This window comes from Hibiscus syriacus, unplaced genomic scaffold (assembly GCF_006381635.1).
Source record: "Hibiscus syriacus cultivar Baekdansim isolate YM2019G1 unplaced genomic scaffold, ASM638163v2 tig00109923_pilon, whole genome shotgun sequence".
Lineage (NCBI taxonomy): Eukaryota > Viridiplantae > Streptophyta > Magnoliopsida > Malvales > Malvaceae > Hibiscus > Hibiscus syriacus.
This window is the reverse complement of record NW_024062529.1, coordinates 422504-437277: the sequence shown is the minus strand read 5'-3', so window position 1 is coordinate 437277 and position 14774 is coordinate 422504. Positions and strand designations below refer to the sequence as shown.

The following is a 14774-nucleotide window of genomic DNA, read 5'->3' as shown; positions in this document are numbered from 1 at the left end:
TTCCAGCATCAAACAAACATTGGTAAAGTTCTTAGTCTTCAATTCCAGTGATGAACTATAAACATTTGACCGAATCGGATGTCTCGAAACAAATGTTGTGTAAAAAAACACTCGTAGATAGTCTAGAAAGGGAAGACAAGTTACTCGACTTCAGCCAAATAATCATCAATTTCAGCTGGCGTAAGTACCCTGCAAGATAAAATGCAGAATCAGAGTTTATTCAGAAACAATGGTTACTGAAATTAAGAAACAACATCGCATGAACAATAGCAGTAATTGCAACAAGCAAGATATAGGTATTGATTTCACAAGGACTGACTGACACTTCCTAAAGCCAAAAGGCCATTTTCCCCATCATCAAAAATTTGAGGAAGGGAGAAGAGTCAAAGCAGGGACTTGCCTGAATTTTTTGTCCATCCCAATGATCCCAATTTCGATGTTTTTCCCTGAGATTTGTCCTTCAAATCTGAAAATTTGAGAAGTGGCTTGTAAGATTAGTAAAAGATGTGCAACGTTATAGACCACCTTAGACCAATATTCTTCCCAAGGTTGTAAACAAATAGATTATAGATCTTCCTAAACTCCAAAATTTACATAACCAGGGGGAGGAAATTTAACATCGACTTACCCCTCTTTGAGAGTCAAGATAGCAGTATGCACGGCATCATCGAGCTCCATATCATCAGTGTATCTACAAAGAAAGACCATAATCAATTGCATTTGCAGTGTTTCAATGACAATGAAATGTTGAGTAAAAACAAAGTGCAACTCAATTCTGGAAATCTTGCATAGCTATTGAATAATCCTAATCATGCAATGGCTGTCCGTCATCTTGAAGGAACACTCCTAAAACTCACAAGCATCACTGACAAAGAATCGGATGCCACAATCATCCATATGAAAGTTTCAAAAAGAGTTAAGAGTACTAGTGCTGGTTATACTACAAACAGTGTCAAATACCAGAATGAATAGTAACATATGGGAGGAAACATCAGTTGGTTTAGATTTGAATGCTATAAAAACTACAATTTATTGCAGATACCTCTTCTCAAGAAATGTTTTTGCATTTGAGACATTCTTCCCCATTGCGAGGCTTTCCATGAGAAATATGAACCAGATGGATCCACCTAGCCAAAAGTTACAGATTCATACAGCTGAAAGCACGTAAAACATTCTATGCACTCCCTCAAGCAATCTGATGTTAGCTAAGAGAAATACCTGATACAACTGTGGACCATTGTCATCATATCCAGCAACCAGTAGAGATACACCAAAAGGCCTTACACCACTACAAATGAAAAGAAATATCAGTCCAGAGGGTTGCAAGAGTTTCAATTTCCATTTTCTGATATTATTCAAAACAATCCCAAATGTAGCAGCAACGTATGTGAAAAATTAACAATCTATTGCAAATTTTCCCAAAAATAAAGTTCATTCAAATTTTACACTTTCAGCCCCCACTCGAGGCAGAATCTTAAGGCCAAAACCAGATTTGAAGGGACTTTATCTCACAGGAAAAAAATTTAAGAAAAAATTGTATGAGAATGAACCCACTTTCTCTTTGGTCACCAACTATGTATCTTGAAGAAAAGCACAGCCTGGATTTGACTGAAAAGAGACTACCAAACAACTCAAACTCTTCGATACAATTCAAAAATAGAAGTAAAAAGTTATAAATAACAGTTCCTTTTTGGTTAGCACAAGGACATAATTCTTACCCAGACTGAGTGAACTCCTGCATAACAGCTGCCGTTTCCCTTACAAGTTGTGTTACTGGAATTGGTTCCTGGAAACAATGTTCACGCATGTTAGACAATAATGCAAGGTAGAAAAACACACAATTTTTTATGTTGGAAATAGGAAGTAAAGTTATTGAACAAAATCTATAAAGATACATGTACATATAAGATTTAACTTTGACCAACATATCACAGCTGCAATTTTACAACCATAATGCGACAGGTGATTAATAAAAATTAAGAGTCACCATACCTTATATAACCTATGATATTGTTCTGCTTGCTTCCTACTTTTCCGAACCAAAACTCGAAAATCGGGACCCATTCCACTGCCGAACAGTATGAAAATATAAGGATACAAGGGATGTATAATGAAAATATAAGGATACAAAGGATGTATAAATGTAAAAAATAAAAAAGTCATATTAGCAGCAAAGAACTGGATTAAAAGTTTAAACACAAATAGAACATAAAAGTTATATTAGCAACCTGTGAACCCGAATTTCTATACTAACCCAACCAAAATGAACTAAAGAAATTAGCTTTCTATATGCTTGTAGACATGATAAGCAAACCTGTAAACAACTCCAATATTTGGTGTCAGACACTGTATTTTCTGAACCTGAAATCAGATAACAAACAATCACATTCGGTAGCGATTAATAGCCACTCATCAGATCAGAATTAGAAGTACACCGGCTTTTAATAAAGTCAAGCATTAATAGTCACATTGACACCATGGGTGAGACAATATATACAAAGTAACTCTTTCATATAATCATATTACTGCAAAAATGAGGAAGTTTAACAAACCAAAAGTATATATAAAAAAAACAGATGGAAAGGCGAGGTATAATAAATAAAATACTCACAGAGGCTTCATCAACTAAGATTGAAGGCAATTTCTTCTCTGTCGCAATTACAACTCCATTTGCAGCTGTGAATTTAAAACCCAACATCAAATTAAACCCAATGTATTTATTAATAAGCATAAAGAATTTAACTCATTACCCACTATTTCACTAGTTCTCAAACCCTAAACCGGTCGCTTATAAACAGAAAAGAGGAAAAAAAGAACCTTTGATTCCAAGAGATGTTTGACCGGAGCCGACTGCCGTCAAGGCGTGCTCGATCTGAACTAGCTTCCCCGAAGGACTATTCGGAAACACACACAAAAAGAGAGGTGGGATTATTCAAAATTTAATTTTGAATTCAGTTCATTAACGAAGTTATCGAAAGGACGAAGGGATTACCTGAAAGTTGTGAGGGAAAAGGAATATTGACTATCACCCATGGTTATGAAATATTCAAAATCCTGAACAAACGGAAAAGAAGAAGAGAAATTAAAAGAAAAGGCAGTGGATGTGAAGATTGTAACGAGAGAAAAGGACAAGTTATTTACTCTGAATGGGAAGAAGGCAAGGCAAAAGACGGTTTTCTATAGGGTAAAACACATAGTCAGCGATTATGGAGCGTTTATTTTAAAATTAACAAATCAATTCAATGTAGTTAAAATTTTAACAAAAAATAATATCACAGTTTATAAAATTAATCTTAAAATCTTTAAAAATATATTATTTTATTTTATCATTAATATCATATTATAGGTTTATAGTTACATTTCTTTTGTTTCTATTTTATATGAATATGTTTAATCTTCAAATCTATGTATTATAATATTTATAATATATGATAGATTGATAGATGATGCGAGAATGACCAACAATCAATTGCTGTAATGGGACATAACACTATATTCTTTAAACGAAATTAAGAGTTTGAATTTTGGTGATTGTGAATTAAGCAAAATGAGTTAAAACAGCTGTCTACGTAATATGCCTATGCAAAACTCAATCTAAATTAACCTATCAATAGATTAAATATTTGTAGTTAATTCAAAAAAAATTACTAGATGACAAATTGCATTCCAATTGTGTGTAAATGTATACATAAAATATTCAAGAAAAATAAAAATATATTTTTATTTAGAAATATATTTAATAAATACAAGTAGACTTATATTTATAATAGATAATAGAAGAATATTTTATGAATGTGTTCAAAATATTAATATTTTTTATTTTTAGTATTTTGATGTTTATTTTTTATAAATATTTTAATTGTATTTTTATATTTTTCATTTTAAACTTTAGTATTTTTAAATTATTTTAAACAAATCTATAATATTTTTTATAAAAAATCGATTAAGTATTCAAACTTTATAAAAAATAATTAAATATTACTATTACGCCTTCATCCAATGTAAACGGGTTATATCAACAATATAAATTATCATATTAATATTATGAACTGCACGTAAACATCGTTACAATAAACATTATTTTTTATTAATTAAAAAATCATATTATATTTTTTATTTTAAGAATTACATTAGATGCAAAGCCATATTTTTACCCAAAAATTTGAAAAATTAAAATATTATTAAATATACAATTTATTCATAAGGGAGAGAGTAATTATTATAAATATATAACCCGCAAAAATACTCACGTATAAATACCTAGCATATCATAGCAGAGGTTTGCAGGCAAACCGTCGGTTTCTCTCCAAAAACATAGCAACGTGTTCGTTTTCAAAACTTCAATTTGAACACTGAAACAACGCCATCTTTCCGGCGCCCTTATCTACTCTACCAAACTCCCATATATTTTGTCCGTTTTAGCTAACTTCCTTTCTTACTATAATCAAAATCCATTTTTTCTTAGTGTTATTATCGATTAAAATCGATGGCGTGAACGCGGCGTGGGTTTTGATCATTCGTTTTTTAGATTGTGCAAATCTTCGATTTCCAGGTTTTTCTCTTATTATTCTTATTTTGTTTTGTTTTTTCCCGTCATAAATTCTCCTATTTTTGTTGATCGGTGTTCTCTGGAAAACAGTACTTTGAATTTGATAGCTTTGTTGATATAGGTATTTTTATGGCGCGTGTAGTATTTTTCCTGTTTAGTTTACTTAAATAGTTAGTCTGTAGATTGTTTATGTGATGTTGCTTACACTAAACATTATTATATGTATGTTTTGATTGTTGAAGTAATTTTGACTTTGCTTGTTTGGTAATGAAAAAATTACTGGGAGATCGAAGGCTGCTGTATTGTTTCTTTACCGTGATGTTAGATTAGCGTGTTGGTTTTTGGTGACTAGTAGTACTTATTTAACATGATTCTAGTTATTCATCCTTTTGAGTGTTGGCTTGTAATAATCAGAATCATCAGATACAAGATACATTCAACTGTAAATCGGATAATCATAGCTTTCTGGCGATTGGATCAAAGCATATAGAAATTTCTTTCTAGCTTTGGGAAAGAAGAGGAGGGGAGAAATTAAGGGGAAGGGGTATGTTGTTGGTTGATGATGTTTTTGTACCTTAAAAGAACTTGGATACTATATAGGTTCAGCTTAATCAAAGCAATGATTCTGTTTTTAATTGGGTTACTTTAACCAGTTAACGTTAGACATATTCACTTTCATTTGGTTGCTGTTATTGTCGTTACTATTGTTGAATGACAGCGCTAGCGTGTTCTTGTGAGCAAAATGGGTGATGCCAAGAAGAATGGTTTTCCTGGAAGTTGTCCCGAGTTTGGTGCAATCTTCATTTCAGACAATGCAACGAAAAAGGAATGTTTAAGAAGGAAAGTTTTTGCTCTCCCATCTTCGCATTCACACTTTGTGAAACAGGTGAAAGCTGGGATGATTCTGTTCCTGTTTGAATTTGAGAGGAGAGAACTGCATGGTGTGTTTCAAGTATGCTCTGGCGGTGCAATGAATATTCTGCCTCGTGTACTTAGTTCGTCAGGGAAGCAATTCCCTGCACAGGTATGGGTACATTTCAGTTGTGTATTTTATGTTTTTTTCTCTCTCAAAAAAGGATGGGGAAGTTTGCTTTCTTGGAGATTTTAATCCTTACAAATATTCGTCCAGGTTAAATTCACCCTCATGTGGTACTGCACTGCCATCCACTTTCTGAAAATGAATTTCGTGATGCTATCAGAGAAAACTATTTTTCCAAAACTAAGTTTAACTTTGGACTCTCTGAAGATCAGGTTTGCCCTTTTGCTATCAAAATTCAGTTTGATAATTGAAATTCCACCTTTCAAAAATGTTATAAACTTTGTCTCTTTATTTAAAATGTGCAGGTTCGAAGGCTTCTGTCATTGTTCAGTTTGAAGAGGATGAAAGATCAGGCACCTTCACGGCAGTTGACTGAAAGTAAAGTTGCAAGGCAAAGTGGGTACTCTACAAATAAAATTAGAAGACTAGTTAATAAGTCTCCAAGGAGAAACCAAGCCCCAAGTGAATATGGTGTAGACAACCCTCACAGACCAGATATTTCCACTACTCCCCATGGGAACTCTTTCTATGATGATGACAGACCTACTGATGATGGCAGATTTGAAACGGACACATCTTTTGGACATGAGCGTAAAGCAAGTGCCTTCCTAAATGAGTCGTTCTGGGATCTTGTTGGTAAGGATGGAGGGGTCATAGCTTCAGGTGAATATGCCACAAATGACTGGGTGGACACTGAATGGAAAACTGGTATTGAGTTTCAAGAAGCAGTTTCAGTTGGTTTTCTTCAGGTAATGTCAGAAGCATTTCCAATGATGTTAGGTTCGCACAGAGTGATAGAACTGAAACAAAATGTTACAAGGATGATGCTTTTTCACCATCCATGTCAACAGAGTATCCTAGTTCTTTTCAATCTAAAGTTAATCCACTAGTGTATTCTAGCAAACATGTTCTAGAAACAGATTCATTTGTCAATGATCTAACAAGGCCATCTTCAACGTACTTTCCCTCAATGGAGATGCAAAACACCAATGTTAGTTATCCATTGAATTTTGAAGATTCATTTGTTGCAAATAGTCTTCCTTATGATTCTGATGTTCCTACTACGAATTATAGGGGCTGCTCATCTTTGGGGTTCAATCAGGGCCATGCTTCATTGCAAGATGCTATTCATGATAATTTTGTTGGTCACATCATTGGTACTACCAAAATCAATCATTTCCTTCATTGTTAGAGACTAGAAGAACACCCATAACCTCTGATGTCTACTCTGGTTCTAAGGACTTCGTTACATTGCCCTATTCTAATTCATATGAACACTCCAGCAGGACTATCCTGCAAAGGCATGGCTATATAGATGACCTAGAAGCTGAATACTCTCAATTCAAATGCTCTGGAGATCTTTCCCTTCCTAAGCCCTCTTTAGCACCTGTCCCTTCTGAAATTAGAAACAATGGCAGGATCGGTGAGCATTCATCATCTTATAGAACCAGTCCTAGCAAGTTCCATTCTCTTACCTTTTCTTACAGGTATCCCACGATATTGCAAGATAGACATGATTTTCAAGTGCAAGAGCATGACAGGTATCCTATGTTATTACAGGACAGACATGATTTTCAAGCTCAAGAGCGTGACAGGTATCCGATGTTATTACAAGACAGACATGATTTTCAAGTACATGAGAGTGGAAATGATGCACAATTTGGTGATGATGGTTTTATGTTTAAAGAGTGCCAGCCCCATGGTGAATCGTTTCATAATGATAACAGAACAATTGAGGATGAAAGGTTTGCTATATACAATAAGGCGGAATATGAGAACAAAGTGGTCCAGCAGCAGCTGCATGTTCATGAACCGATAAATGTGGACTACCATGAAGTTACTTCGGTGAGTCCTGCTCCGTATCAGAATTCCGATTTCCGGAAAAAAGGAGTAGTGTGTTTTCTCGCTTGGCTTTGCCTCGTAAGATACATAAAAAGAAAGAACACCTCTCCTAGCACTGCTGACATCAATAGGCATACTTCAATTAATAAAGTCGTGGATATGCTGCACCGAAACCATAACCATGGGGTGAATTCAATTGGCAAATCGATAGTCAAGCACAGTGTTGCTGCTGCCAACCTTAGGGATAAAAAGCAGGCCACTAGGAAAGATGATCCTGCTATGATCTCAGAGGAGATGAATCTGAAGTCTACCTCATTTAGCAAGGAGAATAGCAGCCAAAAGTTTGGGGAGGTGACTTTTGTCGATTTCAAACGCCGTAGTACGGTGAGAAAGAACCTCGAAGATGATAAGACTGGAAATCATTGTGAAACTCAGAATGAAAAGAGTGCAGCAGCTGCACAACGTAAAGAGAGAAAATTGATTCGGCCAGACTTCTGTGAGAGTGAGTCATCTGAGAGGGGCATATCAGGTTATGGTCCTCAACTTGCAATATTTCCTTCAACAGAATACTCTGTAAGCAAAAATACTGAAAATATTAGGACTGCTGATAAAGGTAACTACTGTGACAATGGAAGTGACACAAACTCGGAAAAAATTAGTGCAGAGAACTTTATTGATTCAAGAAGTGCTGATGGTGGAAAGGAATCATCAGAACATAACTGCATCTCAAGTATGACTTCAATTTCTTGTAGGAACAGGCATGTTGAAGTTGAACAAGATATGACCACTAGAGATACAAGGATGGAGATTGTCTTAAGATCAAATTGATGTGAGCCATTCCACTCATGGGTCATGTCGAAAAATCTGTGAAGACAATGATAATGATGTGAGTCATTCTATTCATGTGCCATCTCAAGATAAGGATGATGATGGAGTCGCAAAGAGCGAGTTTGTTTACGGTATTAAATAGATGCATGACTTGACTCCTGAATTGTCTCAAGATCGAAATGATGTGAGTAGACATGAGTCATCTACAAAAATCCGTGAAGACAATTATGGTGATGGAGCTGCAAAGAGAGTTCATTTACAGTATTGAACAGACAAAAGACGTGACTCCTGTTGGTGGCGAGATTTCCATCAGTGCTTTGAACTAAGGCGATCCGAACACCAAATGAGAAAGGCCCTCTTGGAGGTCTTGTATTAGTGTACATATTTTTGCAGAAATGTGACTCTCCTGAAATCAAGCAAAGCCATCTTTCGGATATTTGGTAAGAGAGAATTTGCTAGTTTTGGAAGGCCCTCAACTGCTTCATATACATGAAATGTTAAATGTGGAAGTATTTTCTACAACCAGTTAAGATGAAAGCTGGAGGATCGGTTGCAAGCGTCTCTGTCCGGAGCATTTGTAACGCAATCATCAGGTGGTGAAAGATCGTCTCATGCAAATGAAACTCGTAAGTCATACCATGAATGTGCTTCCACCTATGGGGAACCATGGCAACAAACAAAATTTACAGTTCATTCAATTTCGCTACTCTTCTAATCTTAGGATTTTGCGTAAATGCGCTAACAAAGACGTGCTTTTTTGTTTTGTTTAGGACAATGCTGGCTGTGGCTTAGGAAAGTTTTCTCCTTTTTTTTCTTCATAGGAACATGTTGACTCCATGTAATTGACTGCTAGTACTCTTTGTTTACTTACATTACCATTACCAGTGCATAGGATATATGTTGTTTGAACTATCATTTTACTTTAAATATTTGTATCTGACACTCGTTTAATGCATAGACATGGAGATATGGTTTTCGAAGATTTTCCAAATACACGAAAAATACTTATTTTATGCGCTAAAGGTGGAAAAACTATTTCATGAGAAGTTTTAATGTTATTATGTGTCCTATTTAAGGTTTACGGTTATAAATTCTGGAGTTTATATTTAAATATAATTTCAAAATTAATTTTTTATATACAAAAAGAGTAATTGTGTGAATATCCGGTCGTTTCTAATACGATCGAAGTTGCAAATTAAGGAAAAATCAATTTCAAACCTAAAAATGATTTTATATAACTAAATAAAAAAAGGAATTCGTTTCAAATCAAGTAATCGTGATTTATGTATTTATAAATCATACACTGTTCAAATACATATGGTTTAAAATCGATTTTCAATCAGTCCTTTTTTATTATTCAACTCTATATTTACATTATCCTAAATCTATAGCTAATAATAATTTTAATGTTAAAATTAAAACAATTAAAATCCACAATCTAAATTATATTAGTATATACATGTGTCAGTTTTGTTTTGTGTACGAATGTTTGCAAAAGTCAAACCAATAACAACAAATGAGATGTTGTTCGTGTTTTTGTGTTCGTCGATTAGTACATATCACTTTTACAGTCGTTGCCCATTGGCGGTGTTTCCCCCCAAATTCCCCAACCCTAAACCAATTAAGTTTTAATTGGGGATGGCGATGCTGCAAGACCTTGTTCAATCGGTGGAGATGTGGTTGAAGCTGAGAAGGAAACCGCAACCCTGCGTTGACCCGGATCTCGACCCGGTTTTATTAGTCCCGGGTATTGCCGGCTCCATTTTGCAAGCTGTTGATCATCAGAATGGGATTGAAGAGAGGGTTTGGGTTCGCATTCTGGAAGCCGATTATAAGTTCCGTACCAAGCTCTGGTCTCGCTTCGATCCTGCTACCGGTAATTGTTTCCTTTTTTATATGTGAATTTAGTGGAACTGTTTAATTTTGGGTGGGGAGTTTTTTTTTTTTTTTTTTTTTTGAGTATTTGAGAAACTTTATATTTATAAACTATTAAAATCAACTAAGTCGTTTTAATCTATGAGCTAATATTTGGTAAATTTTGATGAAAGAATTATCTCAGATGAATTAGGTGTAAAAAGTTTTTGAGAGCATACTTTTTTATACGATTATAAATTTTGCCGTTTTTGTGTTTGGGATTATGTGGATCACTGGATTGTGGAGTAATTATGATGTTATTGGTTCATTGATTGTGAAACAGGTAGAACCGTGTCCTTAGATCCAGACACAAGTATTAAAGTTCCAGAAGAAAGATATGGATTGTACGCCATTGATGTATTGGATCCTGACATGGTATATATATTTCTTACTATCATTACCTTATTGATTGATAAAAGAAGTCGTTTGGATATGACCTAAACTATTAACTGGTTTCGTGGACTCTGTTTTCATGTAGATAATCGGACGTGACTGCGTTTACTATTTCCATGATATGATTATTAAAATGACAAAGTGGGGCTTTCAAGAAGGGAAAACTCTTTTGGTTTCGGTTATGATTTTCGCCAAAGTAACAGGTTTATTGATTAGTTTCTAATTATTCCTCTTTGTAACCAAGGATAGTGGCCCTTTTTCCTTGTAGTTTATGTATTTGTTTCTAGAGGTTCATTCTAGTTTCCCTTAGGTTGCAAGACACGTTGGATCGCCTGGCATCCAAACTAGAGATGGTGTATAAAGCATCAGGAGGGAAAATGATAAATATCATAAGTCATTCTATGGGAGGACTTCTGGTAAAATGTTTCATGGGCCTTCACAGTGATGTAAGGAATCCACTCCCAACTTTTTCTGCATTTACCTTACCATTCTCTATAAGTATTGTATCTCTTTGTGACGCAATGCTTCTTCCATTGTGCAGGTTTTCGAGAGATATGTAAAGAATTGGATTGCAATTGCTGCACCATTCCGGGGTAAATGGTCTTTATAACTTGAGCATACAAGACAATAGTTTTCGGATCATTAATTGCCCAAGAGGAAACTGCAAATAATACAACAATTTCTGAATTAAACAAATTCTGTTTGAAATATAACATAATGCATATTAGGTGATTTTCTTTGAACACTACGATTTTTAATTTTTCCTGAGCATTTCTTCAGCTTCTTGAAACCTGAAAACTGAAAGTTGTTAATTCATTGGATTTATAGGAGAAATTACTGCACAGACTACAGAGTAATGGATCCTAGGATGAGATTTTTTTTCTTTTTCTTTTCTTTTAGTGAAAATTATAAAATATAATTTGGTATAACTACCTGCTGGTATTTCCAAATGAGAAATATCTTCGTTATGTTTCATTCAAAGCTTTCTTACGATACACATGAACAGTCTAGGACAATGCAGATTTATTAAATAATGGAGTACAGTTCCCTTGATTTTCTTTTTACTTGTATATGTTCCATTGGTGATTCCTTATAAGCAAAAGTACAGGCTGTAATCAAATTAAATATTTTTATATTGTTGTAATTTATTCTTGGGTTACAAGTTAGATATTCACTTTATTTATTTTCATTATCTACACCTAGTATTATTCTTTTATATATATTATGTTTCCTTGGCAAATAAAACAAGTAATTTTTCTCATTATTTTTTGCTGCTAACACAAAATTTGAAGTATATAAGTTTCTGAAATTAATTGTATGTTGGAATTGTCAATTGAATCACTTCAAAATAACTTCATATGCTCAGGAGCTTGTTTTATTCTGATTCAAATTGCTTATTGGGTTGTATTGAAATGTTTCCAATAGGTGCACCTGGATATATTGCTTCCACTTTTCTAAATGGAGTATCATTTGTTGAAGGGTGGGAACAGAACTTTTTCATTTCAAAGTGGAGCATGCACCAATTAGTACGCAATTTTTATTTATTTATTTCTTTTACACATTTCTACTTGGATGAACATGAGTGCATGGATTGTCCTTTGATAAGTCCATTATTTATGAACGTTTCTGAAAAATCTCTTTCCCAAATTTTCTTTTGGAGCCCGTTAATATGTCTCACTTTCACCTAATTCTGCAATCCTAATTCCTTGCTTTCTATTTTATCTGCTTATTTTTGTTTAGAATGACTGAAATCCGCTGCTAGCAGTTACGTAGGGGTGTATGACTCAGCTTCCGGGATTTGAATTAAAGAGTGGTTACTTTTAGGCCAAAATTTTACATTAAACAAGCCTAAAGAATAATGGCGTTGATTCTTTTCCAGTTCATTATACATGAGTAACCTGTAAGGCTGTAATAAAGTTTAGGGTAAACTATGCAAATAGTCCCTTTTGTTTAGGGTTTGCCCCACTTTGGTCACCAATTTAAAAATTAAGTGTAAACAGTCCCTCACATTATCGGTCCGTTCGGTTTAAGTCTTTTTGCTATTAATTCTCGTTAACCCCCTTTTGTTTAAGTTCCTAACATGGTTGAGGTCTAAAATTGAATGGGAGTTAATGGCTGAGGGACTAAAATCGAACAAATCGATAATATTAGGGACTAACTCTAACGGATCGATAACATTAGGCCCATTTCCCGTTAATTTTTAAATTGGTGACCAAATTCGATCAGACCGAAAACATAGGGGACTATTTGCTTAGTTTACCCTAAAGTTTAATATGTAACAAGTGTTGGAAATTGGTTGGTGCCAACTCATCCTACTACACACTGCATTATCAGATGGAAGATTATGTTGCGTTGTGGTTTACGCAGTTAGTAGATGCGACATACAATCTCGATGAAGTGTTTACTTGAATTTTGTTTTGCCTCTCTTTTTTTCATTGCATCTTTGAAGTGGTTAAGATTATTTATTTCTGTCCTGCATTATTCAGTTGATTGAGTGCCCATCGATATATGAGTTAATGGCTTGTCCAAATTTCCATTGGCAACATATGCCGCTTCTTGAGATCTGGAAGGAGAAAGAAGGGTGTGATGGAACTCCTCGGACTATTCTAGAGTCTTATCGCCCTGGAGAAAGCATTGATATCTTTAAGGAAGCTCTTTCAGGCAACTCGGTAAGCTATGAACTTTGCTTATGCAAAAGTAGTTAATCTTAGGTTGAGTCCATTGCCAGAAATAAACAGAAAAGAATAAACTTGGTGTTTAGTACATTAAGATAAAATAGGGTGTTCCTTTATTTAGTGGTTTTAAGCAATATAATGAGTAGCTAAGTAAATGGCTTAAGACATTTGCTATGGTTCCTCTGGAGTTAAATTGCTTGTATTTTACATTCAGTTCGATTATGGTGGAGAGAATCTTCCACTTCCATTCAATTTGGAGATCTTGAAATGGGCTAAAGAGACACACAAGGTGTTGGCTCAAGCTAAGCTTCCTCCTGGAGTTAAATTCTACAATATATATGGTATCAATCTTGAGACACCACATACCGTCAGGTAATACCCCTATTTGGCTTTTTTTTTTGTGTTCCATTATTCATCCTATGGTTAATCTTTTCACAAATTTGCAGCTATGGAAGTGAAGAGGCACCTATCACAGATCTACAGGATCTTCGATTTTTTCAGGTAATTTGTCGTTGAGGGTGCTCTCATTTTCATGCTGTAGTTCTAGGGCCTACTTGTGATACTTCACAATGTTCGGTATGTTTCATTTCTATTCATGGATTCTGCTACAAATGCTGAGTTTCTTCTGCCTATCAGCCCACATATGTACGTGTTGATGGTGACGGAACAGTCCGTCGGAATCGGCTAAGGTTAGCTAACTCTCCCAGTTACAATTTGCCATGGTTTTATCATTTACATTGTACTTACTATAACTCATGTTTTATCCTCTCTTATGGAATTATTGTGATTTATCTGTAAAGTAATATAGTCCTGCAATACCTCGACTTATTTTATTTCTGGTTATTCTTAGGCAGATGGGCTCAATGCTGAAGCAAGGGTAGGAGTCCCCGGTGAGCACCGAGAAATTCTTTGTGAACCTCATCTATTTCGAATTCTCAAGCACTGGTTGAAGGCAGGCAATCCCGACCCATTCTACAACCCAGTAAACGATTACGTGATATTACCGACAGCGTTTGAAGGGGAAAGCCTCCACGAGAAGGGCTTGGAAGTGGCATCAGTCAAAGAGGAATGGGAAATCATTTCCGAAGATCAAGACAATCTTGACAATACAGCTAGTAAAGACCCACTTGTTAGCTCCATATCTGTTTCTAGAGGAGCAAAGAAGCAATCCACAAAATCTAAAGTTCATGCAACCGTCACAGTTCATCCGCAAGATGAGGATAAGCAACACGTCAAGCTAAATGCCATAAGTGTATCAGTTGATGCTTAGAGTTGAATTGTGCAACTTGAAGACTAAGAAAAACCCTCCTGTGTAAAGTCTGCGTACATAAAAGCTCATGACTTTGAACTTGTATGTTTATTCAACAGTATTAAGTGTATAAATTATAAATGCGTTTGTACATAGTAATAACATAATAAAACCGCCATTGCATGTTCAAATCATTTCAAATTACTTGCTCGGGTTATTTCGAGTTTTAATCCGATTACGATAAATCAGGTCGGAGCTAAGGCGTTTGAGAAAAGTTCTGCATTG

General features: G+C 34.9%; 1 protein-coding gene and 2 pseudogenes across 2 annotated transcripts; 2 read left to right on the top strand and 1 right to left on the bottom strand.

The window, feature by feature from the left end:
• Positions 1-59: 59 nt before the first annotated feature.
• LOC120210331 lies at positions 60-3195 on the bottom strand (annotated as a pseudogene).
• Positions 3196-4401: 1206 nt separating this feature from the next.
• On the top strand, positions 4402-9028 carry LOC120210330. Of its 2 annotated transcripts, XM_039209094.1 has the most exons (5): positions 4402-4552; positions 5274-5573; positions 5679-5800; positions 5894-7162; positions 7202-9028. In XM_039209094.1, exons 4-5 carry the CDS (start codon positions 7137-7139, stop codon positions 8256-8258), a joined length of 1083 nt encoding a protein of 360 aa, XP_039065025.1. In that variant the 5' UTR covers positions 4402-4552; positions 5274-5573; positions 5679-5800; positions 5894-7136; the 3' UTR covers positions 8259-9028. The 2 variants fall into 2 exon arrangements, with proteins under 2 accessions (XP_039065025.1, XP_039065024.1); XM_039209093.1 differs by having other exon boundaries at positions 5894-9028.
• A 779-nt stretch (positions 9029-9807) lies between these two features.
• On the top strand, positions 9808-14658 carry LOC120210290 (annotated as a pseudogene).
• Positions 14659-14774: the final 116 nt, after the last annotated feature.

Bases quoted from the DNA above. Each gene is read 5' to 3' on its own strand.
- LOC120210330 (XM_039209093.1), top strand. From the start codon at position 7,137: ATGTTATTACAGGACAGACATGATTTTCAAGCTCAAGAGCGTGACAGG.